At 43.3% G+C, this 22,869-nt stretch overlaps 1 protein-coding gene, 2 non-coding genes and 4 pseudogenes across 3 annotated transcripts; 2 read left to right on the top strand and 5 right to left on the bottom strand.

The window, feature by feature from the left end:
• Positions 1-247: 247 nt before the first annotated feature.
• TRNAY-GUA lies at positions 248-330 on the bottom strand. The gene has a single exon. It is a non-coding gene; the product is annotated as a tRNA-Tyr (tRNA).
• A 704-nt stretch (positions 331-1,034) lies between these two features.
• On the bottom strand, positions 1,035-1,945 carry LOC125536611 (annotated as a pseudogene).
• A 2,298-nt stretch (positions 1,946-4,243) lies between these two features.
• Positions 4,244-5,686, top strand: LOC125541361 (annotated as a pseudogene).
• Positions 5,687-11,445: 5,759 nt separating this feature from the next.
• On the bottom strand, positions 11,446-11,519 carry TRNAD-GUC. The gene has a single exon. It is a non-coding gene; the product is annotated as a tRNA-Asp (tRNA).
• Positions 11,520-12,187: 668 nt separating this feature from the next.
• Positions 12,188-14,911, bottom strand: LOC125536609 (annotated as a pseudogene).
• A 2,391-nt stretch (positions 14,912-17,302) lies between these two features.
• Positions 17,303-18,079, bottom strand: LOC125536607. The gene has a single exon (XM_048699852.1). The coding sequence runs from the start codon at positions 17,917-17,919 to the stop codon at positions 17,437-17,439; it is 483 nt and encodes a 160-aa protein (XP_048555809.1). The 5' UTR covers positions 17,920-18,079; the 3' UTR covers positions 17,303-17,436.
• A 175-nt stretch (positions 18,080-18,254) lies between these two features.
• Positions 18,255-19,667, top strand: LOC125536608 (annotated as a pseudogene).
• Positions 19,668-22,869: the final 3,202 nt, after the last annotated feature.

The raw sequence follows: 22,869 nt of genomic DNA, 5'->3' as shown, positions 1-22,869 counted from the left end.
AAGGAGGCATGATGGCGGGCGCGTGCGTGTGCCGACTGCAGAGACTACAAGCCGACGCCGGAAGCGACTCGCTTCTATTCTCGATTGGATATAGATGGGGAATCTCTATAGATCGTCTTTTTTCGACAACCTCTCTAAAACGCATACGAGAAAATTGCACTTCACGGCACGGCAAAAAAAAAGAGCTTCGCTCGGTTGGCCCTCCTAGGCTTCCGCCTACTTTCTCTTCTCTTAAGTCTACAACAAGTGGGAGAGGCAGGATTCGAACCTACGTAGAAAACCTTCAACAGATTTACAGTCTGTCGCTTTTGACCGCTCGGCCACTCTCCCCTTCCCGGGGATACGCCCTCCTCAAACAAAGGGTTCCTGAATAAGAAGGATGGCGGCCTTCGTTCTTAAGTTAAGAAGAGCAGATGGAACTATTAGATTTGCTAGCGTTCCGGGAGAATAAATAAGGTCATTTAGTAAGTTCATAACAATTTATGTAAAGCAAGGGGCAAAGCTTCTACGACAGCTTCCCCCTCATTGCCATCGTCGGCCTTCCCCAGCTCCCCTCCTTCGTCGCTTCTGGCTAAGCATCTTTCGGCGGAGGAAAGGAGGCGACTAGTCGCTTCTGGCGAAGCAGCGAGTTCATGAGCAAGTGAATGAACGAGCAGCGAGTGAAGTGCAACAGTCGTAAGTAAGGCTCGCCATGTTCCTAAAAGGAGTGACCATCTTTTCTTCCCTTCTACTGACACTGAGCGAGCAGCAAGCATAGGCAATAGTTTCCGTAGGGGTGGGGCGCAAGCAAGCGTTTTCAGGCTCCGCTAGCTAGCGTACTCTTCTGCTATCAATGAAACCGAAAGAAAAAACCAGTGCCCTTTCGTATAGATCGAGACGCAGTACTTTTTCTTTACTTCTTCCATACTAGGAAGAATGGAAGGAAATCCTTCGATAACACTTCTTCCTTATTTGAAGAAATGATATCCGACGCCCGTGGAAACTCTTTCATTTCAAAAAAGTTCTTCTTCTTAAGAAGCAAATAGCATTTCCTATTGATCCCCTGGACTAGACCTATGTAGATTCGGAATTATCCGTCGCTACGCTGTTCCCAAGGACTAGCAAAATCGAAATAGCGAAATTCTTGGGTCATCTCAATGGGTTCAGAAACCACACGTTTCTCTGGATCATCATAGCATACTTCCACATATCCACTCAGAGGAAAGTCTTTTGTAATGGATGACCCTCGAAACCATAATCTGTTGATATACGGCGTAAATCCGGATGATTGATGGAAGAAACACCAGACATATCCCATACTTCTCGCTCCCACCGGCCGGCTGATGGAAATAGACTGACTACCGGAGATATTCGTGTTACTTCGTCTGCACTTGTTTGTACACGAATGCGTGAGTTATACCGAGTACTCAGTAAATTATGGACAACTTCAAATCTTCGTTTTCGAGAGGGATGATCCACTCCGCAAATATCGATCGAAACTTGAACCCTTGTATAGGTATGCCATTTTAGAAAGCACAACAATGGAAATGGGTAGTCAGTATTGGTATAAGATCTATTCCCATGTTCCGATCTTTTCATTTTATGTACCCATTTCTTGGGTAAAATCTCCCAACTATATTGGAAAATGGATTGGTTATCCATAAATGAAAATAAAGAAAGCTTTATTTTGGTTCCGCTTCTTGCTCTAAGCAGAAAGACTTGTCGGAAATCGCCGGTTGGGTTGGTCCGACCAAGAAAGGCATGGGAGTGGAGAGGCAGAAGTGAAAGACTGGCTACCAATAAAGATCCAAAACTGCACACTTTATATAGTTATGTATCCAGGATCGGCTGCATGCTCTAGTGTTGAATCGGGTATAGAACCCAGGATGCTTGGTTACAATTCCGAATCCGCTAAACCATCGCTCGGGGAAAAGTATTATACAGAGCATTAGTACTTATTCTGATCCTTTCCTTATATTTAGATTCTAGTAGTTTATTTCAGTCATATTCTTATCCTTACTGCGGTTTAGTAAGGGTAACAAATAAAAGTATGCAGGTTCTATTTTATTGTTCCGAGACATATGATGATAGCATTGAGAATGATAAATCTTTGCAAAATGCACGTATTATTAAGGAGTTCTGGAACGATTACTACGCTAAGCTGTTGGATATTGACAAAACGAAAAAGACTTCTAATGTTGATATGTATCAGGATGATGTTAGAAAGTTGTTGATTAATGAAAAGAAGAATCAAAATGGTGTGTTTTCCGATACTGAATTAATAGATTTACAGAATCAAATTGCAAATTGCACAATGAAGTTCGATGAGGATAATCTATTTAAAGTAACTCCTAACATAGTAAAGTTCTTGATTAATAAAGATCAGCCTAACGCTAAGCAATATCTAAAGGGTTGCCTACCAAGTAGCTTACCTATGCTTAAGATGTTTGGTATCTATACGCTTGAGGCTATCGTGATTCATGTACTAGGCTTGGTATTCAACACTCTTCAGGAATTATCCGCAGTTAAGGCAGCTAGATTTATAGATCAACTTAATTCAACTGTACGAGAACAAGCAAGGTTTCTACAATACAAAGCACCAGGTAGTGGTAAGGTGGAAGCAGTACTCACTAGTAAGGTAGAATCAGTTAAGGATGTTGTTCAGCCCAAAGGTGCTAGCAAAAAAGAGAAAAAGAAAAAAATTCAGTGTCATTATGATATCGGGAAATACTTGCTACAATTCATGATTGAAAGAAATGTTCTACATATATCAACAGATAGGGGAGTAACAAAAGAAGATCCAGTGCTAGTTCTTAAGAAAGGTCAAGGGTATATAGAGAATTCTTGTTATGTTATGTGCAATTTGAACATAAATCTGCTCCCTATCAAACTCAATCTTCCGATGCTTTGCAAACCCTTGGATTGGCAACCAGCAGAGAGGGGGTCTGATCCTGATACATTATCGGATCTGATAGGAGGTTACTTATGCAAACCCACGGGGGATATCTAGAATCACTTTCGGCTATTAACTTCCCATGACTTAAACCACTTCTATATAAAGTGACATAAAAAAGAATACAAGCGGATGTGTGATATTTTGAATGGGCTTCAGTCTCAAGCGTTTGAAATAAACAAAAGGCTCTTGAGATTTCTGGAAAAGAATCGTCAATGTTTAGTTGAGTGTGGGCTTCTTTTACCAAATGCTCTGGCTCGCGTGAATCCGACAGAAGCCTCAGACATATTGAGGGAGTGCTACTTCAATAACGTCAAAGGTATTAATAATGCTTGTAGCTATAACATACTGTTAAATAAATTATTAAAACAGGTGCAGCAGGCTAGTTATGAAGATTTTTTAATAAGACTTGCGTCAGCATACGAAGGTTATCAATTCTATTTGCCAGCATTCATGGACTTCCGTGGTAGAATCTACCGTTCAGGTGTATTGCATTTTCATGAGCGTGATTTGTCAAAAAGTTTATTACTCTTTTCTGCCGATCATCCTCAACCTCCAGCACAAAACCACCTGTTGGAAAAAAAGAATCTCAGTCAACACTTAGCATGTGCTGCAGCCTTTAAGTATCCAAAGTTCTCGAACTTAGATAATGCCCTTAAATGGTATAACGAACACTAGACTGAAATGTTTACTTCGGAAGAAAGTTTCATTCAATTTGCTGCGCAAGCTAGTGATCCATTTTTTTTCATAGCCAAGATCCTTTCTCAGGATGAAGGAGTGAGTAATTATCATCAGGTTCCAGTGACCCAAGATGCGAGTGCGAGTGCATATCAAATTATGAGTTATCTCTTTCTTAACTTAGAAATGGGTAGGAGAACGAATCTTCTTCCATCTTAAGACGGTAAAATCCAAGATGTGTACATGTGCTTGCGGGATGAGCTTAATAAATTCTTGGATACCAGATTGAATAATGTTAGTAGTAGTAATTAGAAGAAAAAACTCATAGATTCTATGTTAACCAGAAAGTTCGTCAAAGGATTGTTTATGCCATCTCCACAGGGGTCCGTCCGGTTCTTCCTCAAATGGGTTGCCTCAATCTTTATCAAAGTTTTGGTATCTAGCTTATCCAGCTACAGTATAGTATACTCCTTCCTTGCTCGATAGAGCTCTTTGAATCCGCTTTAACTAAATGCGTAAAATAGAGTAATTTCTTCAAAAGCCAGTTTCTTTCGAGAAGGCAGGAGGCCCATAGCGAGTTACAATAGTGCCAGTTCTTGTACGGAAGGCCGTAATTCCGGTAACCTCGACTGCTCTAAGAATGATCTGGGCTAGCCGGGCACATCACATCAAAGTTAGGTCATTTGTCAAAAACATGGCAAATAGCTCAGTTGGTTTGGTAAGGGAGCTATTCTCTCACTTAAACCACTCCCATATTAGGTATTCTATCTCGTCTTAAAGTTCCCCCGCATTACCCATAACTTACCACCTGTATCTCCGGAACTCAAATCGCAAAATGACAATGCTTTCGATAGTCTGTACTAAATTACTTTGTACGAATGCACATCTCGGCCGTCGGGTAGCTGATCACCATTTCAAAGTCTATATCCGTGGTTCAAGAAATGGAATTGCTATTCTCGATTCAGACAAGACACTGATTTGTTTACGAAACGCTCTTCATTTTATAGGATCTCCCAGTCGTCAAAAAGGCCGTTCCTTCTTTTTAAAGACCAATCATTTATTTATTTATTTATGAGATAACAGAAGAAATGGCGAGCTATTTAAGAAGCTATTTAAGAAATGTGAATTCTCATTGTTTCGATGATTCTCAATGGAAGATCGGGGCGTTTTTGACCAAATCTTTTGCAAATAAAAAAAAATTCCGTTCAAGAAAGAAGAAGATCAATTTTGGGTTGAACCAACAACCTGATTGTGTGGTTATTCTGAATGCAGATAGAAAGTCTTCGGTCATACTGGAAGCTGATCGATCACAAATACCTATTCCATCCTTAGTTGATTCTACGATCCGATGGGAATCCTATAAAAGAATCACTTATCCCATCCCAGCGAATGATCCTATACAGTTCGTATATCTATTTCGTCATTCGATCATGAAAACAGTGATTCTTGAACAGAATGCGATTAGTAGAGAAGCGCAATCTCTCAGAGTCACTTTGAGTACGGGGAAGTCCGTAGGAGGGATGAGATCCGCCTGCTACTCCACCTCTTCTTCTTCCCCAATAGACGAAGAAGAAAATAGGGCCAAGGCGCTATTGGAGATGCGCAAAAAATATCCATCGGGAGATGGCGCTAACGCTGACGCTAACGCTCGCAAGGCGGTTTTGCAGGCAATTTCTAAAAATACTTTTTTTTCGTTGAGCTCATAACCCGGTTTGGGCCGATTGACTCTGAGAGTGATCGAGGGGTCGCGGGCTCACACCTTGCTTTTGCGCATAGGATCGAAGAGATCCTAGAATTTAATGGAAAGAGCAGCGGTTCTCTGAAAGACCTCATTGATCTTAAATTGGATTTGGAAGACGCCTCTAAAAGAGAGGAGATTCTACTTCCATATTTTTCCTCAAAAAAAGAGGCAAAGTCCTAGCGTGATACAAAAAGAAATAATGGGCAAGGGCGGGGAATGATAGGTTCATAGATGTGGAGTAATCAGTTCTTCATTTGAAGAGTTAGTTGGCTGGCCTACCGGCCCGCAGATGTAGAGAGGTTGCCCCCACCATCCTCTTGAACTGCGAAATCAAAGCGATTCCTGTTGATGGAAGAAAGGCTAATTTCGTTTGATCCGATCCGCCTATGCCAGTTCGAGTCTGGCGAGTCGCTATCATCTGTTGCCCTAACTTTTTCTATTAGCTCATCTTGTCCGTAGTGATATTTTGGAGAAGGAGCAATTACCGGGAGTGAGAAAGGTAGAAAGAAGCAATCACGAAAGCTAGTGCTAGTTGTGGCTTTTTGTACTAATCTTGTTTGTTCGGTAGCTCGCATCAGCAGCTTTAAAAGGAATAGAAAACGAGGCTTTTTCCACCACACCAGGGGCGGGCATTACGCTCAAGCAGGGGAAGTCAATTTGACTGCTGCTCGAGAACCTGTTTGAACAAGAAGAAGTAGCATGGCTCCAGCGGGGCAGAGCCAATTGGCTACGACATGGTGACCGAAATACAAATTTTTTCCACCACTTTGCAATTGCAAGAAAAAAGAGGAATCTGATCAAGTACTTGATGAGCGATACTGGAGATCGAATAGAAGGTAATGACTTACTCGATGCACATATTTAGGGCTATTTCTCTCATCTGTTTAATACGCAATTCTCTTCGATAAGAAGGGTTCTCTTGTGTTCCAGGGTTGATTAAGCGTCTGGTGGAACAGGGATACATTGTGTGAGGCCAAATTGCCTGACGAATTGATGAATATGGCTCAATATAGACTGGTCCAGGTATACCGGTCAGTCTTGAGCCACCAGGATAGCCTTCCACATATCCTGTTCCTCCCTTGAGTGGTAACTCTTTTCTAACCTTAGAATCCGGAACCAATTTGCTCCAAAGACTCTGTCATTCAAAGGAGTCCATAGGTTGATAAAATAGGTTTTCATGAAAACCACACGTAGATAGAAAAGGTAAGAGTTACACGTGCCAGAAGCAAGGAATACCGCTCGGAAGCCCGATTGAACCTGTCCTCATTCACTGCTATCTCCATATATTGGATGCCAAGCTTGAAAGGGTAATGGTCCGAGAGGATGGGGCCGTAGTCTTCTATTACGCACGCTACACAGACGATATGGTCTTCGGCTTACCGAGAGGGGATAAGTCCACGCGAGTCACCCAGGGTCTCAAAAAGGTCTTAGCTAGAGTCCTTAGGGAGCTCCTACAGGGCTTCACTTCTACTGAAATTTCTAGAAAACAACCAGGGAGGCTACAAATTATCGGCTTGCCCCTGTCTCTGAAAAGTGAAGGTCAGCTCCACGTGGGTATTCCATCCAAACGATGGGAGAAGAGGATGACACTTGTTCGTATTGAAAACCAGAGACGAAGGGAAAGAGGTTTGATTGGAAAATGTTCTACAAGAACTCCTGTGTAGAACACGCCCGTATCTATTCTATGGGCTGGCTTCAGGCCAACCCTACTGCTGAAGTAGAAAGCATCATATTCCGGTTTTTCCAACACTTGATCAGGAACCGGGCGCAGAAATTCCTTGAAGAGAAGGGGATGCCTACAACCAATGCCTAAATAAAGGCATATGTCGAAAAGTGCAACTACTAATAGATTCAGTAAAGGAAGGCCCGGAACGGGCTGAGCTACTGCCCGAAATAGAAGAGGACGACTAGAGTAGAGGAGCCTAATTCCAATCCAAACAATTGACGAGGGAGTCTAATTATTTTTTCGTTCTTGATTGTTTCAATTGCACTTTCTTCATTGGAGGGTTGCTTGGAAAGTGCGATAGTTACGGCGCTTGGAGTATACGGATTGAATTCTTCCTTCTTCTATAGGTCTTTCTGGGCGGCGAGGCGGAAAAAAGGTGTAGAGAGGGAGAAGGTACATAAAAAAACGATTTCTAAGGTAGAAAAGAGGCATCCACCAGTCATTGAGAACAGCTAATCCCGGAATTAGCAGGCCGGTATGCGAAGAGAATTCGGTATTGAATCCGCGAGGCCAGGTGAAGAAAAGTCCAATATGGGTGGATTACCTTTTTCTGAAGGATAAGTCTCTGGGACTGACTGAACTGAATGTATAGCGTCAAGATAAGAAGCACGGTAGTCGAAGATGTACCTTGTGGGGTGGGGTACGAGTAGACCAGACCAATGATGAAAAGCATAGATACGAGCATGGCCTCCCTGTCTCAAAAGCAGGCCGCCAAGGGTGCTCTCATGAAGCATTTCTCACTCATAAATAAGTAGTTATCACAAATTTAGAAACATGCTCTGATTTCTCTTATCGAATTTCATTCAGATTTTCCAGTATTCGGAGTTGCTTGGGAAAAGGTCTAGTCAGGGTCGGTTCTATTCGGAGTTTCGGGTTGATTAGAAAAAACACCCTAATTAAGACTTTTGTATAGTTTGTGTCAACCTGAGTTTGGTTAAGTGCCCGCCCGCCTAGATAGATACATAAGTGTCAGTTTGAATGAAGTCAAGTGTAAACCGTGTCAACAACGAGAAATTGAAGTGTAAATCTGGATGGTTTGAAGTGGAAACCTTAACATGCAGAAGTGTCTACCTCATTAGAAAAGCAAGTATCTACCGGCGATATATTCATTCAAGTATCAACCGGCGTCAACCAGTTGTCAAACTCCAAATATTTCGTTCGTAGGGGCATGAAGAAGTTGCTAAACCGGTTGTAAAGTGGCTCTGATAAAAACCATCATTGCTTTATTTTTTACTTTTCATCTAGTAACGTGCATGAATGGATATGGTGGGTAAGATTTGAAAACGTTTGACATCAACCGGGCTCTACTTTGCTTTTACTTTACTTCACTTGCCAGGTCATTGTTGTCGATATTGAGGTGAGGACTCTCTCTTTATTCTCGTTTTATTTCTCACTAAATGATCTAACAAACGCATGATTTGATTACTAAATATTGAGTCATTGAACGAATATTCGAGCAAATTCACCTTTTTCTATGAAAGCAAGGATTGGGCTGGGTTGCTTATTCGTCATCACGGAGCAACCCGGTACCTTTTCTTAGGCGAGCGACTGAGACGAGAGCTTTCAATTATGCCGTTTTGGTCAAATCCCGGGGCTCTTTCTGATTTGATTAAATACTTCTATGTTGTATGATAATAGAAAGTCAAGATCTCACTCGCTTTTTCTGCTTTGTATTCTCGGCTGTTGCCTTTTTCCACATCGATTGCTATAGGAGTTCCATCCTCAACCTATGTATGCTCAAAGAACTGGATCACGGAACTCTCAGCCCTTCGCCCCAAGGCTACGAAAACGTTTCTACTCCCTTTCCCTTCCCAACGTCATATCTTTCTTCGACAAGAAGGAAAGATCACTCTCTATCTAAATGATAGAACCACTGGCACGGTACCTTTCACATTGGTAAGTCAAATCCTGGTGAAGACATCACGAGCAATGACACGACAACATCATCTCCACTTTGTAGCCCATCGGTCTTCATTCATTGAAGCCAGGGCATTGACTGACTTTCAGCGATCGCTATAAGAAAGACATAAAAAAAGTTCTCCTAAACCTGTTCCTTTCCGTTACTACTACTTGGAATTGGAAGTCTAGGAGCAGGACTAACCTTTTTCTTTCGTTTAAATAAAGTCGAGATGTAGCTTTCTCTATCTCAAGAAATTATTCCACCTCCATTCATTGGAGAACAAAGCGTTATCTGATTAGATCCTTGCTTCAAACTCAACCGAATCAAGTTTCAAAAATAGATGTGGAAGAGGCAAAGGGAAGAGCGGGGTTGCCGAATTGTTTCTCAGATCCGGACGAAACATCTATCTCTATTTACAATACCCTTACCCCCAAGAAAACTTTGTCGAAAAAGGTTGTCATCGTAATAGGGATTGCACCTCAACATGGCAGCCCTCAATTCTGCCAATTGTGTGTGACTTGTACTCTTCTAGGCTTCCTCTTTTCCTCAAGTGATTAAACTCATCAACTACACCAACCACATTTCTTACCTCAAACCTCTCTACAATCTCTAGAATTCACTCTTGCCAAGATACTTGTCCCCTATTCACTAAGAAACTGTTGTACCAGCTTTCAGCTCTCCCCCTAAGGTGCATAGCCGAAAGTTCTACCTTGTACCAATCCGTAACTTGGTACACCGAAAAGTAATGTTCACACTTTTGTATCCAAGACCTGGCCCCTTCAAATATTGGAAAAGAAACTCTAGGAGGTTGATGTATCTGCTGCCCATATTGATATTGATTTTGCGGCCTTTGTTCTTGCAGGTATTGGTATGGGTCATGCTGTTGAGTTGGAAGCGGTTGGTTAAGGTAAGTATATATTGGCACTTCTGGTTTCATGGAATTTCCAGCATAGGGCAAAAGTATTGGTTGGGAAAATGGGATATTTGGTATTGAATTGGGTCTTGGTTGTGGTGGTGGAGGTGCAGGATTAGGTCTAATATTATCATGTTTTGAGCTGTGAGGAAGGCCATAGGTGGCTGGAAACAAGTGTTCGTGCCAAGGTTTTGAGGGGGATAGAGAGGGTTATTTTTGTGATTGGGTCTTTTAGTTGCTTTGCTACTAGAGGTCTAGGTGGTCAGGGGTTTAAAGGTCTGGAATAGGTGTGAGTGGTGGTCGTATTCAGTACCAATGGTACGGTAATTGGAGGTTCAGGCGGTTCAGGCCTAGGATAAGAGCTAGAGGCTTGTTGAGGGGTAGCCATGGTTTCAGCTTCACTGGCAACAGCTGGTAGGGACATTTGTTGTGGTGTTCTAGGAAAATGAACCATATTGCCCCTAGTTGTGTTAATCGAGCTATGCTCTTCTTCAACGCTCCGCGCCTTCAAAAAAGTAGTTTTGTTGCTTGCGCTTTAATTTAGGAGTTTCAACTTAACTAGCATATGTGCATTTGGGTTGTTGGCATATGTCGGCTACATACTGGATGCTTTTCCATCATTGTTCGACTTGCACAGAAACAATGGGTCCCTTCTGGTTTCTTTTTCTCCCTCCAAGTTTGTTCTTCACTGTAATGTGTGTCAACTCAACAAGAGTGAGCACACCCTTCCTGCTGGTCTTCTTCAACCTTTGTCTGTTCCATTACAACCTGGGTCTTCTATTTCAATGGATTTTCTTGAGGCACTCCCCAAGTTTTATGGTTATAGCTCAATACTTGTGGTCGTGGACCGTTTCACTGGCTCATTTCATTCCTCTATCTCACCCTTTTAGCTGTATACCCTATCTTGTATCCAGTAGTAAGTCTACTCTTCTTACCCCCTCTCCTCTACCTTTTGTGGCCCATCTATTAGCTTTTTGACCATCTTTGAGTCATAGCGAGACGGCTCTATCTCTTTTCACAAGTACAGCCGTAAGTACAGTTGCGGGCGTCAACGATCAGCAGTACTGAGCTACGGAAAGTCTATCGAATTATAGCTACGGAAAGTCTATTGAAAGGACCTAATCAAAGGCTACTACAGCTATAACTGACCCGCCTATGGAATCTATTGGCTCGGCTGAACCGACATGAAATGAAAGAGAGGAAGGCGGAAGCTATTGGCAAATAGAGGGGGGATGTTCTCCGTGTCTTTTAGCCCTCACTAGATGACAACTTGCTTACTTTTCACTTCTTCTTAAGCTTGGCAGACTAGTTCCTGACTGACTTGATAGTGCGATGAGCTTACTTGCTCTAGTTCTATCCTCGGGATTTACTTACCTGAGTACCTAGCACCGAGGATCGATGTAATTTACTTTCAAAAAGATGTTATTGATGCTAACACGCATATAAATAGATGTTCCCCACTGCTTGCTCCTCTTACCCGAATGGGGTTATATGCCTTAGTGAAACTCAGGGTAAAGTGGCAGAGGTATGACCTCGGGAAGAAAGAAAGATCGGGCGGGGAAAACGGGGTTTGAACCCGCGACTTCTGGCGTGACAGACCAGCACTCTAACCAACTGAGCTATTTCCCCCTTTCGTAACTACTGTCGATTCAACAGTCACCTACCGGTTACCTTTGTAACTATACCAAAGTAGCTGTACAACAGAATGCCCTTCGCCTTTAGTACTTTTCTTATATATATTATGTTATATACTAAATGTGTCAAAGCAATAGAACTTATTGAAAAAAAAAACAAGCCCATCTTTCTCAAAAAGGAAGAGAGGGTGCGCCCCCCCAGAGAGAACCCCATTCTTTCAAGAAAGTTCTAATTAATTATGTAGAAAAAGAAATAAGGAAAATAGGAGTAAGCGAGTAGGGTCAACAAGATTCTAAACGAATACCACAAGTGACGGAACCGACGATGATGAAGAGATAAGGGGCGAAGGAGATTTTTTCTATTATTCCAATTCTTATTTATTGATTATCTAATTTATTTAGATCCATATTCATTTTCATTTGCAAATACAAACTCTCTTTCATTTTCTTTTTACTTTTGCGCTAAGGATAAGGGAACTGAGAAAAAAAGAGCTGGCTTGGCTGGTACATCAAGCATATGACATATTGCTTGTTCGGTGTGGTACACATATCTGTCAATGTCAATCAAGTAAGAAAATGCATTCCCACTGTCTGAGGAAAAGGTGAAGAATTGCAATTTATTGAGCTTGTAAGGCCCGTTGAAGTCCCCGAGAAAGGGTATAAATAGGGCTATAAGTAGGCCGTTTGCTATTGCAATAAGGGCTGCTCGCCTTTCCTTTTGACGGCTTGGCTTCCTATCGCTCCTATGTAGTGGTCGGCCTTAAAAGGAGTCTTCCTACCATACCATCATGCATGCCTATGTTATAGTGCGTTAAGCTTCGCCAGAAGCAAGCAAGATGATGAAGCGAAGCTTCGTAGACAAGGCTCGTTCCGTGCTTGACTTACGAGCTCGTGTAGTAAGGCCTCACCCTACTTCAATAAGGGCTTATGCACTCCACTCGTAAACGAGCGTTAGAGCTTTTTGAGCGAGCGAGCGAAGCCTTCCTGGAGCTTCCCCCTTCCCTCACCCGAGAATTGCATTTCCGCTTCAGCTTCCCCGGTTTAGTTGGTTTGGAGGATTAATTGATTGATACCCAATCCGCATAATCTTTCAAAGTCACTGCTTCTACGACGATAGGCGTAAAGGCATGATTAGTTCCACGAATCTCACTGCACTGACCATAGTAAAATCCTTCTCGTTGTACCGAGATGGAGGTAAGATTTGAACACAGGTACAAGCATCACATTTGACACCTGAGGAAGGTACAGCCCAACTATGAGGTACATCAGCGGGTGTTACAATCATACGTAGATGAGTTTTGGCTGGTACAACCACTCTATTGTCAACTTCTAATAAACGTGATTGACCCAATTCTGGATCATCTTCTGGAATCGTATAACTGTCAAAAGTGAGTGACTGTTCATCGGAACTGTTATAGTCCGAATACTCATAAGGTTGGGTCGACGCCCGCCTCCCCCCAAACTTGACTTGCAAGTTTCCCCGCAAAAAGCTCTCCACGCCTACTCTTATTTATAAAGAGCACTATTCTTCTTTAGTTAGGTAGTTCTCCCCCCTCTATGAGACCGTAAGACCCCGGTGGAATCGAAGGCCCGCTTACTAATAGGCAAGAGGGGACCCTTTCTCGCCCAGCCCTACCTACATCAGTGAAGCTGGAACCGAGGAAGACAATGTTCAACACACATGAGACAAAATGAAGGTATGGGATGGCCAGTTCACCACGGAAAGGGATGCTAGTCGGATTTGGCGAAGTTGTAGGCCCCAATAGATCAGATCTCAAGAGTGATTCCTCACCTATCCTGCCAGGGGCCAAGTCGAAGGCTCGAGTATAGATTCCCTATGCTCATGTGAACGGCCGGCCTGTAGATCTAAAAGGATCCATAAAAAGACCGGAAAGTATGTTTGTCCACGAAAAAAAACTCGTTCATGAGACCTCGAATTCCCACGTTCCAGCCTGCATTATGCCAACAGGTCCCACCCCCAATTTCTTGAGTCACCCTTATCTAAAAAAAGGACGGAGTCTATCTAGATCATAGGATCACTGTATTCAGAGGTCAATTCGCTTTCTTTGACCTCCCACCGTTCACGACATCCCTTGCTTCTCGCAAGAATGGCTCCTTGGTGGAGGAGTAGAAGCGCTGGTCCCCTTCGGTCAAGTGCTTGTGCGTGCTCTTACCTACCGTAGGACCTCCGTCCCCGAAGCGAAGAAGGAGGAGCAGGAACAACAGGTTGTCCTCTCTTGGCCCAGTAGTTCCGCAACTACTACCGTGGTTGTTGCCAATGGGGATCCCCCATTCTGAAAGGTAACGGGACCTGCCCTTAGGTCCAAAGTTGTATGCCACTGCTATGGTGCCGATAGATTCACTACTGAAGCCCCGTTATTGGACATTGCAGGCTTAGCATCTATTTTCGTAATATCGCTCACACACACCGAGAAAGAGGTATGTGTACCTCCAGCAATAAAAAGAATGGAACCATAGGCTCCTATGCTGGGAGCATTTCCGGGGTATAGGTCTAACCACTCACTCCCCGTTCTGGCATGCTATAGTTCTTTTAGGTCTCTCGACGAACGGGAATGGGAGATGACCGGTAAGCCAGATGCTTCGCGAACCACCGGTACATTTCGTTGCACTTAAATCACCCTCGTTAAGAGGCGCACTCCGATACCATTGATGTCCAATAGCTTTGATAGTAATGGCTGGATCTACTAATACCCCGTCCATTGAGTATAACAGAGCAAACGATGGTATAGCAATGAACAAAAGAATGACACTTGGAAATATGGTCCGAATAATTTCGATAGTAGTTCCATGAACAATCCTTTGTGGGATTGGATTAGTTTGCTCGTTGAAATGCCATAAAGCGCGAACCAACATCCGTGATACGAAAACCAAAATAAGAATGAGGAAGAAAAAGATATCGTGATGTAAGTCAATGATTCCTTGCATCATAGGTGTTGCTGCGTCTTGAGATCCTAATTGCCATGGTTCCGCAGCATCACAAAGAGCGATTGTGAGGAATCGACATGATAATGAACGAAGAATCATTGGAATTTCCCATCTTTTTCAGCTCTGCTCCCGAAAAGAGAAAGGAAAGGAGACTGATCTTGACGTCGGCGTTGGTTTTTCCAACGAAACGAATATTTTTTGGATTGAGATTTCACATAAGCATTGCACAATGATCCGCATTAGGCGGGGAGCAGCAATGATACCGTTGGCCGGGAATAAGTACCTATCCCTCTACTACTTACGATGTTTTTCGTTCTATTGAAATCCTGCGTCGAGCCGATGTTTCATTGATCGATACCGGGCACATCCATCACATCAACTATTTCACTTTTCATACGCATTTATTGACGGACCGGTAAACTAGACCCGAAAAACTCCTATTTTTAAAACGAAAGACCCATCACAAAATTATGGTGCAACGCTATGACTAGCGTTCTCACAGGCCGGCACCTCGATGCATCCGTCTCAAGAGTTGTACACCTTACATGTGCTTCACGCCACAATCTCTCACTTTCTGCTCCTCCATCTGTCTCCATCATATAATCGATCTCACCTCTCATGTCTGAGTGAAAAAACCATATTTGTTAGTATATATCAAGGCCGAGAGGACACGTTCCTCTCATGTCGAGATTAGTATTAGGGACCCTTAGTATTATTAACCGGTTACTATACGTACATGCAGTGAGACAATCAATCTATGCTCTCATTCACATTTCATTCTAGCACTGACGACTCCAGCCCTATCTATCCCTAGAAGCAAATGGACCCTAGAAGCAAATGGAGTAAGTCTGATGGAACACTCTGATTGGAAAAGATAATTATACTTATAGGCATGGATGAAAAAAAACCGGAAGTCTTGGCTGTATGACAAATGCTCAAATAATTGAGCTGCGTATTCAGATCCAAACGATCAAGAAAGTATCCCAGACTGCTCAAGATTATCTGCGCAGGATCAAATTCCAGTCTGATCAACTTGCAGCAGCAGGAGAACCTGTGACAGACAAAGATCTTGTCTTGTACACACTTGGTGGATTAGGCAGAGACAACCACTGATCAGATTCAGCTGACCTCAGAGGGGACTGAGAGGGTGGAGAATAGCCACCAAGGAGAGTGGCAGAAGACATCATATCCAAGGACCAAGAGAGCAGCAAATAAGATGAAATGTAAGTCACCAGTCAAAGCCATGAGGAAGAGCTCAAGGATTCAGGACACTGGGCTGACCATCCAGGAGAAGGCGACACAGAGGGTATCACAAAAGAATCTGGAAGGTAATCCCTCTTGCTCCAAAAAAGCTTTTGCTATCCTAAATGCTATCCCTAATACATATTATTATGAGATTGCTTCCAAAAAGTAATATGAAACTAAAAGGATCCAATGAAGAACCGGGGAATAGCTTATATCCAGTCCTTCTCTATGACTTGCCGAATAGACTTATTCGCAGCCATACACTGTCTTATTTAAAAGAGTCCCCTGTCTCGTGAACGATCGAACTTGGTAAACTTTGAAATAATCGTTTAGATAGCATTAGCCGCTTTTCTTCCTTTTATCTGCCAGTCTTTCAAGTTCTCACCCTCCCAGAAAAGAAGGGAAAGTCTTCTTACTAGCTAGCTTTTATATCTCGCGAATAGGGAGTTAAGGAGTGTAACTATAACCTATTTGTCACAAAGTTCAATACTCTCTAGAGGAGGTAAATCAATGGATATGGGTACGCCTGGTTGAAGCAGCCCCTACACTTCTATGGGTTGTTCCAGCCTCTGCTAGTGGGTGGTTTTTCATTTCTACAACAGGTGCTTGGTTCAAAAAAAGCTTATGAGTTGAGTTCGTCCTCAGCTACGGATTGGGGGCAGCATTCTCAGATTACTTGACTTGCTGCTAGCTTAGAGGAGAGAAAAAAAATCCCGCCTTCATTTACCTTTAAGTCTGAGAGAAGGCTTTTTCTTTCTATTAAAAGATCACAAATCAGAGGGGTGATCAGTCCTCTTTCAATCCTTCATCTTCTTATGTGTAGCCGCCACAGGGGGTCCTCAGTCTGAATCCTCCACTAGCATTGGACCAACAGTCAGTCTAGCTCTCGCTCTTATCCAATTTCCTTATCCTTTCAGGGCAAGGTCGGAGTAGTAGGAAAATACAATTTCTTTTGTTGCATGCGGACCCGCTTGTGAGACTGAAGAAATTGAAGCTAAATGACAATCTTAACCTACTTGCTTACAGGATCCTTAAGAAACTGTGGACTTTTGCACCTTTCTGTCTAGCTTGAGTTATCTTTTAGTTCTCTCCCCTCGGCAAAGTGGATAGGAAAGAGTCTTGCTTCCATTCCACTAGCCAAGAATAAGGAGAGTGACTTTCTCTTTTGAACCTCTTAAGCTGACTTGAAAAAAAAGTGGTACACCCCTCAGAGATATAGGGACCGCCATGCTCGTCCACTTTCTTGATAAACGACTCGATGCATTTTATCTTCCTTGCCGCTGAGACTGAGACATATCAAAAAGATCTATTACTAAAAGGAGATTGGGATCATCCTGTGGTTACCGGATGATGGGAATAACTAAGCATAAATTTGGAAATGAGCACGAAATGTCTATAAATGAATTTTCTCATTATTCGTTATTTCCGGGTCTTTTCGTTGCATTCACTTACAACAAGAAACAACCACCAGCGTTTGGTGCAGCACTTGCATTTTGGTGCATTCTTCTTCCTTTCCTTGGTCTTTCGTTCCGTCATATTCCAAATAACTTATCTAATTACAACGTATTAACCGCTAATGCACCTTTTTTTTATCAAATCTCAGGGACATGGTCTAATCATGAGGGTAGTATTTTATCATGGTGTTGGATCCCAAGTTTTTATGGATTCCTTTTTTGTTACCGGGGTCGACCCCAAAGCCATAATGTCTCAAAACGAAGAGGCTATAGAGAAACTTTTATTTTTTCCTTTGTCTCGAACTTCGTGAAGAACTCCATTCTATCTCTCCAACAAAAAAGTCGGGCTGCGCCCCAGTTGTACACTCCCTTCGTTCGGAGAACCCTTGTTGATTCTGAACTTCGTTCGCAAAGTAAGCGTCCTTTTAACGGGCCAGCCCTTTTTAATGCGCCGCTTGACCCTGTTTTGAAAATGAGCTTTGCTCTTCTGGGCGCTGGGCGCTCCCGTGGTTCGCGAGAAGGAAAAAGGACTAATCTTTTGTTACATCTGGCACGAGATGAAAAAGAGAGAGCTTCGTCTATCGATGAACAGCAGATTGACGGAGCTCTTGGCATTGCTTTGTTTTTCTCTCCTTTCCTATCAGCGAGTTCCGATCCTTTTGTTCGAAATTTCTTCGTTCGTACCGAACCGCTTGCAGAATCAAATCCAGTTCCACAAGATCCTATATCAGCTATACATCCTCCTTGCATTTATGCCGGAGATGTCGCCAGTGCTATGGGCTTTGGGTTATGTAGATCAAAAATGATGAATGGGATTGTGGCACTCCACTCGCCGCCAATGCGGAAGGATGCCGCCGAAAAGAATGGAACGCTGCTTCGCTCTGCTGGATGCGTCGGATCCCATATAAGAAGCTCGCTCTTTACCCGATCATTCAAACATTTTGTGGGCGGCGCGCCTGCTCTATTGTTGCGTAGCAATAGAAGCCTGCTCATGCTGCTTCGGCGGCGCTTTTTCGCCTTCTCTTCGCTCTGGACAGGAGCGCTAATGGACACGGGGAGGGAGCAGGCGAAGCGTGTCGTTCGTAATGGAAAGAAAGACACCACTACTTCGCCTCTTTGTTGGACCGCCGGCGCGAACACGGTGGTCTCTGACCAGGACCAGGAACCAATTCGAATTTGGATCTTGACATGTCGGTTGTTTTTAACCGTAGGCATCTCGCCAGGAAGTTGGTGGGCTCATCATGAATTAGGTCGGGGTGGCTGGTGGTTTCGGGATCCCGTAGAAAATGCGTCTTTTATGCCTCGGGTATTAGCCACAGCTCGTATTCATTCAGTAATTCTACCCCTTCTTCATTCTTGGACCTCGCTTCTGAATATTTTGACTCTTCCATGCTGTGTCTTAGGAACCTTTTCAATACGGTCCGGATTGCTAGCTCCCGTTCATAGTTCCGCTACAGACGATACACGAGGAAGATTTTTATGGCGGTTCTTCCTTCTAATTACAGGCATATCTATGACTCTTTTTTACCAGATGAAGCAGGAGGCATCGGTCCGTAGAACCTATAAAAAAGAGATGGTTGTGGCGCGAAGTACTCTTGTGCACCTACGTCACTCGGCTCGCGCGCAACCCCGCCCCGTTATGTTATGTTATGGAAGAATTTAGCTTCTTGCTGGGCTGGTTATTCAGAGCCAGCAACTGGCTGCCGGATTTCGTCCCGTCCGTAGCGCTTCGGAAGTCACTCTGGCGTGGCGCTGCTGGATACTTCTGATCAATAGGAATAGGAGGAAAAAAAAGCTTATGATGAGCATCTATTGGAGTCGATCATTTCCAAGATCTAATTCTAGTTTCTTATTATGTAGTGGAAACGCCTCACAATCTTCAGTTTTACGCTTACGCTTAAGGGAAGAAATGTTCTTGGTGGATGCAGGCCCTGGTACCCCAAAAATTTGTATGCAAGATGAGCTTACAGGACTGCCAATCAAGCGAGCCACCAGGTTTGAGAATAAGGTGGGATCCAAGAATGTAGTGGCTGGTGAATCACTGATCAAAAAACGGATTTTTGAGAGATTCTTCATCGATCTAGTGGCCGGTGAATCACTGATCAAAGAGCGAGCAGCCGCCAGGTTTAATGATTTTGTGGGATCCCTGGATGTAGCGGCTGGCGAACCGCTTCTTCTTCCACAAAGATTCAGACAAAACCGAGCTTGGATAGAACTGAAGAAGATTTGGCGAACGAAGAAAAAGGTAAAAGGGTTTATTATAAAAAAAATCAAAGGAGGTTATTCAGTAGCCATCGCGGGTTTCATTACTTTTCTTCCATTCAAAAAAGCTCTTCTAAAAAAAAGGATAGCGAATGATCGATTCACCATTGATAGCATTAACCCTAAAAGGAGGGATATTGTGATAATAGCGGCAGATCAAACAAGAACTTGATGAAAAGATAGAAAAAAATTATGAAAAATCCGAAGCCCACCTTAATCCATTTTGTTGAGGATCTTGCACTTATTCTGGCCCTATATTTACATAGCCAAGAAAGGCTCTGGCGATCATGCGTGACTGGCGGAGCGCCTATCGCCCTGGCACGGCACTCTAAAATGCATGTTGGGTTGGGCCAGCAAGAAGACTTCGACTAGGGAGACGAAGAATGGAATTGAAGAAGGCAGCATAGTCTAAGATAACAGAATGGAACACCAACCAACAAGTAAGTGGTGGATTTGGATGGAGTCTCGCAGAAGAAGAGTACGCGCGCTAGCGCGCCCCAAGACGTCAGTCCTTTTTCTGCTTGCTGGCCAAGGTCAGTTTACTGAATCCCCCTTCCAAACACCAACCCAATCTCCATTCCTTGATGAGAAATGAGCAAGACCATATGTTTCTCAAAAATATAGCCCCTATATAAACCTAGCCCTTACTACCCGAACTTCTTACCTTCAAATAGGACTAACTGCCCGAACCCGCTTGCTTATCTTCTACGATCTAATTAAGTTAAGCAGTGGTTATTTTTTTTTTAAGTGACTAGAACTTCTATCAACTACTATTCTAGCACCCAGCTGTGCCATGTGTTTATTCTATTCTATTCTATTCTTCAGGTATTCCTTTGAATAACTCATCTTTTCAGGTAAGACAATTTGAAGATCTTCTTAGTCAGCCTATCTGTATTCTTATCCTCTAGTGCGGATCCAATCAGATTTTATAAAGCCCAAGGCCTGACATCCATTGTGGGGATCATCTTTTATCGGGAGACATGGCCTGGTGGTTTCTGATCGAGATTCCTAATCAATAGGGCGAAGAGCTCTTCGCATGATCTGGTCCTACCTTTTGTCTACGCTATTTTTTTGTCCCTTCTCAGCTGCTGTCCTTACTCCGGATAAATTGGAACACATTGATTCCGTTCGTTCCTGCCCTTCGCTTCAGGCCATAGTGCTTCTGAATTATTTCTATACCCCTTTGATGATGCAGCCTCTGACTCTCGTGGGTAAACTCCTACTTGATTAGTTAGAACTTCTCTGTCTCAACTCGTGGACCTATCTATCTTCTTCTTTTTAAGAGATAGGGGTTTGCTATTCTCACGGATTGCTCATATTTATTTACCCCATTGAATAGTTTTTGCCTTGTTTCAGCCCTTCCTTCATCTGAACCTTCCAAGTACTAATCTATCTTTATGGGGAAGACCCTTCATCTGACCTCCGGGCTACCCTGTCAATTGTAAAAAGTAGTTGAGTCGTGTCTCGCAGGAGCAAAAAGAGTGAAATGAGGACGTAAGCCCCCTAGGTCTTCCTCTTCCTTCTAAACTAATTGCTTTCGCTTGACTCTTCCAGTAAAAAAGTATACTGAGTGGTTGAAGGAAAGCGAAAAGGAATGGCTTTTTCATGTACCAGATCCGGTGAGCCAGACATCAAGCAAAAATGGACATACAATCAAAGAGTAAGGAGCAGTTATTTGCAATGACGGGTGGATTGGTCAGAGCTGCAAGGAGAGACTCGGTTATGGCGCGATAAAGAGCTTGCTTCAATGCTCGGATTCAGGTAGAAAGTAAGAGCAGTAGCATATTCATAGGAGAGCTTTGTACTTGAAATTAGTAGTCCCGGTAGTTGGAAAAAAGCTCTGAATACAGATTCAAAGCATCAAGATAGGTAGTCCTATCATTAGTTGGCCAGTCATAACAATTTAAGTAGAAAGCTTGCTTCGGGATCAGATCATTCAACAACATTCTCAAAACATCGAATGCAATGAAAAATTCTTCGACAGACGGACTTAGCTGATTGATGTCATAAGCAATCTTCCTCGTATAGCGAAATCAAGAGTTCACGCTCAGCATGAAGGAAAGCACTTCTACTTTCTCTGAGCTCCCCATAAAGTGGCACATCACCAGCCTTGCCTTAGTTCTCTTCTCGTTCAATGCTGTCTTTTCAGCGCTGATGGAAGCATGCCAAGGTGAAGTTGACGATCTCTTTAGCCTTTCTCCTTCTCTTCATCTTGCCCTATGAGCTCATGCAGTGAGTGCCGCAGGATGATTTAGTTCTGAGCGAGGGCTTGACCCGTTGAGGAGGGCATATTCTTCTGCATCTCTCTTATCGGATCGCCTCCCCGTGTCCACGTCGTCGAAGAGATAGTCTTTGGACCCCGATTTCCCGTCGTAGGGAGCACTCTTCTGAGCCCCTAGATTCGCCGAAGGATGAGATCTTGCCTATGCAGTAGGATGAATAGGAAAGTTCTCCTCCATTGAGACCCCACCGCCGTGGAAGACTACTACTTTTTCCTATGAAAAAAAAGAGGAAAGCGTAAATCAATTTAGTTATCTTAGCTCTTTCAGGGAATCTTCTCTAGAGCCCTACCTGGAGTACTAGGATCTTTCCTTAGTCCTCCCAGAGACTGCAAGAAAACCGTAGGGAAGAGGACAAGCTGGAAGAACACTCCCAAGATAAACTAAAAATCCATCCCCGGGGACTTTTTAAAAGCAGCTGAAAGGAAATGCTGCTTCCTTTCTATACGCTAATTCTTGCTTTGAAGAGATGTTCCAGACAAGGCATTCTTAAGTCCCACCTCACCTATATCCAACTTGAGGTATTCCATTGTTTCTAGTATAATAAGCAGGCTTAAGCCATGGAAGACATGAGTCACTAAAGTGCTGTTAACTAGATCGCGAAAGATGTGCCAAAGAGGTTTTCCAGCACATGGAATAGCACTCGCAGGGGCATCCTATCAGTCGCCAGGCCATGCACATTTGAAAGAATTCCCACACACAATGGGAGCCGTTTCAACCATTTCTGCTCTAGGTTGCAAACTAGGGGGCATAAGCTACCAAACCCCTGGCTAAGAATCTATATCATACCGAGCAATCATTCCGTCTTCTTGAGAAGAAAGAACGCATGAATCCTCGCTTTGAGCTCACCTACGAGTGCACCTAACAAGATTTTCCAGACCTAATAAACGTTCATTGCAAAGAAATGTTGACCTCTGATTTAGAGAGGATCAACCACAGTTTGAGAAAAGAAAAGTGCACACCGGCATTATGCCTCGTAAAGCTACCCCCATTCATAGCTTTATTCACTGTCTGTTCGAATAGCTTCATTTCAATGTTAGGATGACCCGCAAGGTCGTCTAAAATAGCTTCCACCTATCTAGTTTCCATGTGGCACGCCAACCACAATCACTTCATCCCTTGGCTTCTTTATCATAGCTGCCTACCTCTTCAGATCAAG

Source organism: Triticum urartu, chromosome 2, assembly GCF_003073215.2.
Source record: "Triticum urartu cultivar G1812 chromosome 2, Tu2.1, whole genome shotgun sequence".
Taxonomy (NCBI): Eukaryota; Viridiplantae; Streptophyta; class Magnoliopsida; order Poales; family Poaceae; genus Triticum; species Triticum urartu.
This window is presented reverse-complemented; position numbering and strand designations above follow the sequence as displayed.

Excerpts from the sequence above, each read along its gene's own strand:
- LOC125536607 (XM_048699852.1), bottom strand. The coding sequence starts at position 17,919 with ATGCAAGGAGGATGTATAGCTGATATAGGATCTTGTGGAACTGGATTT.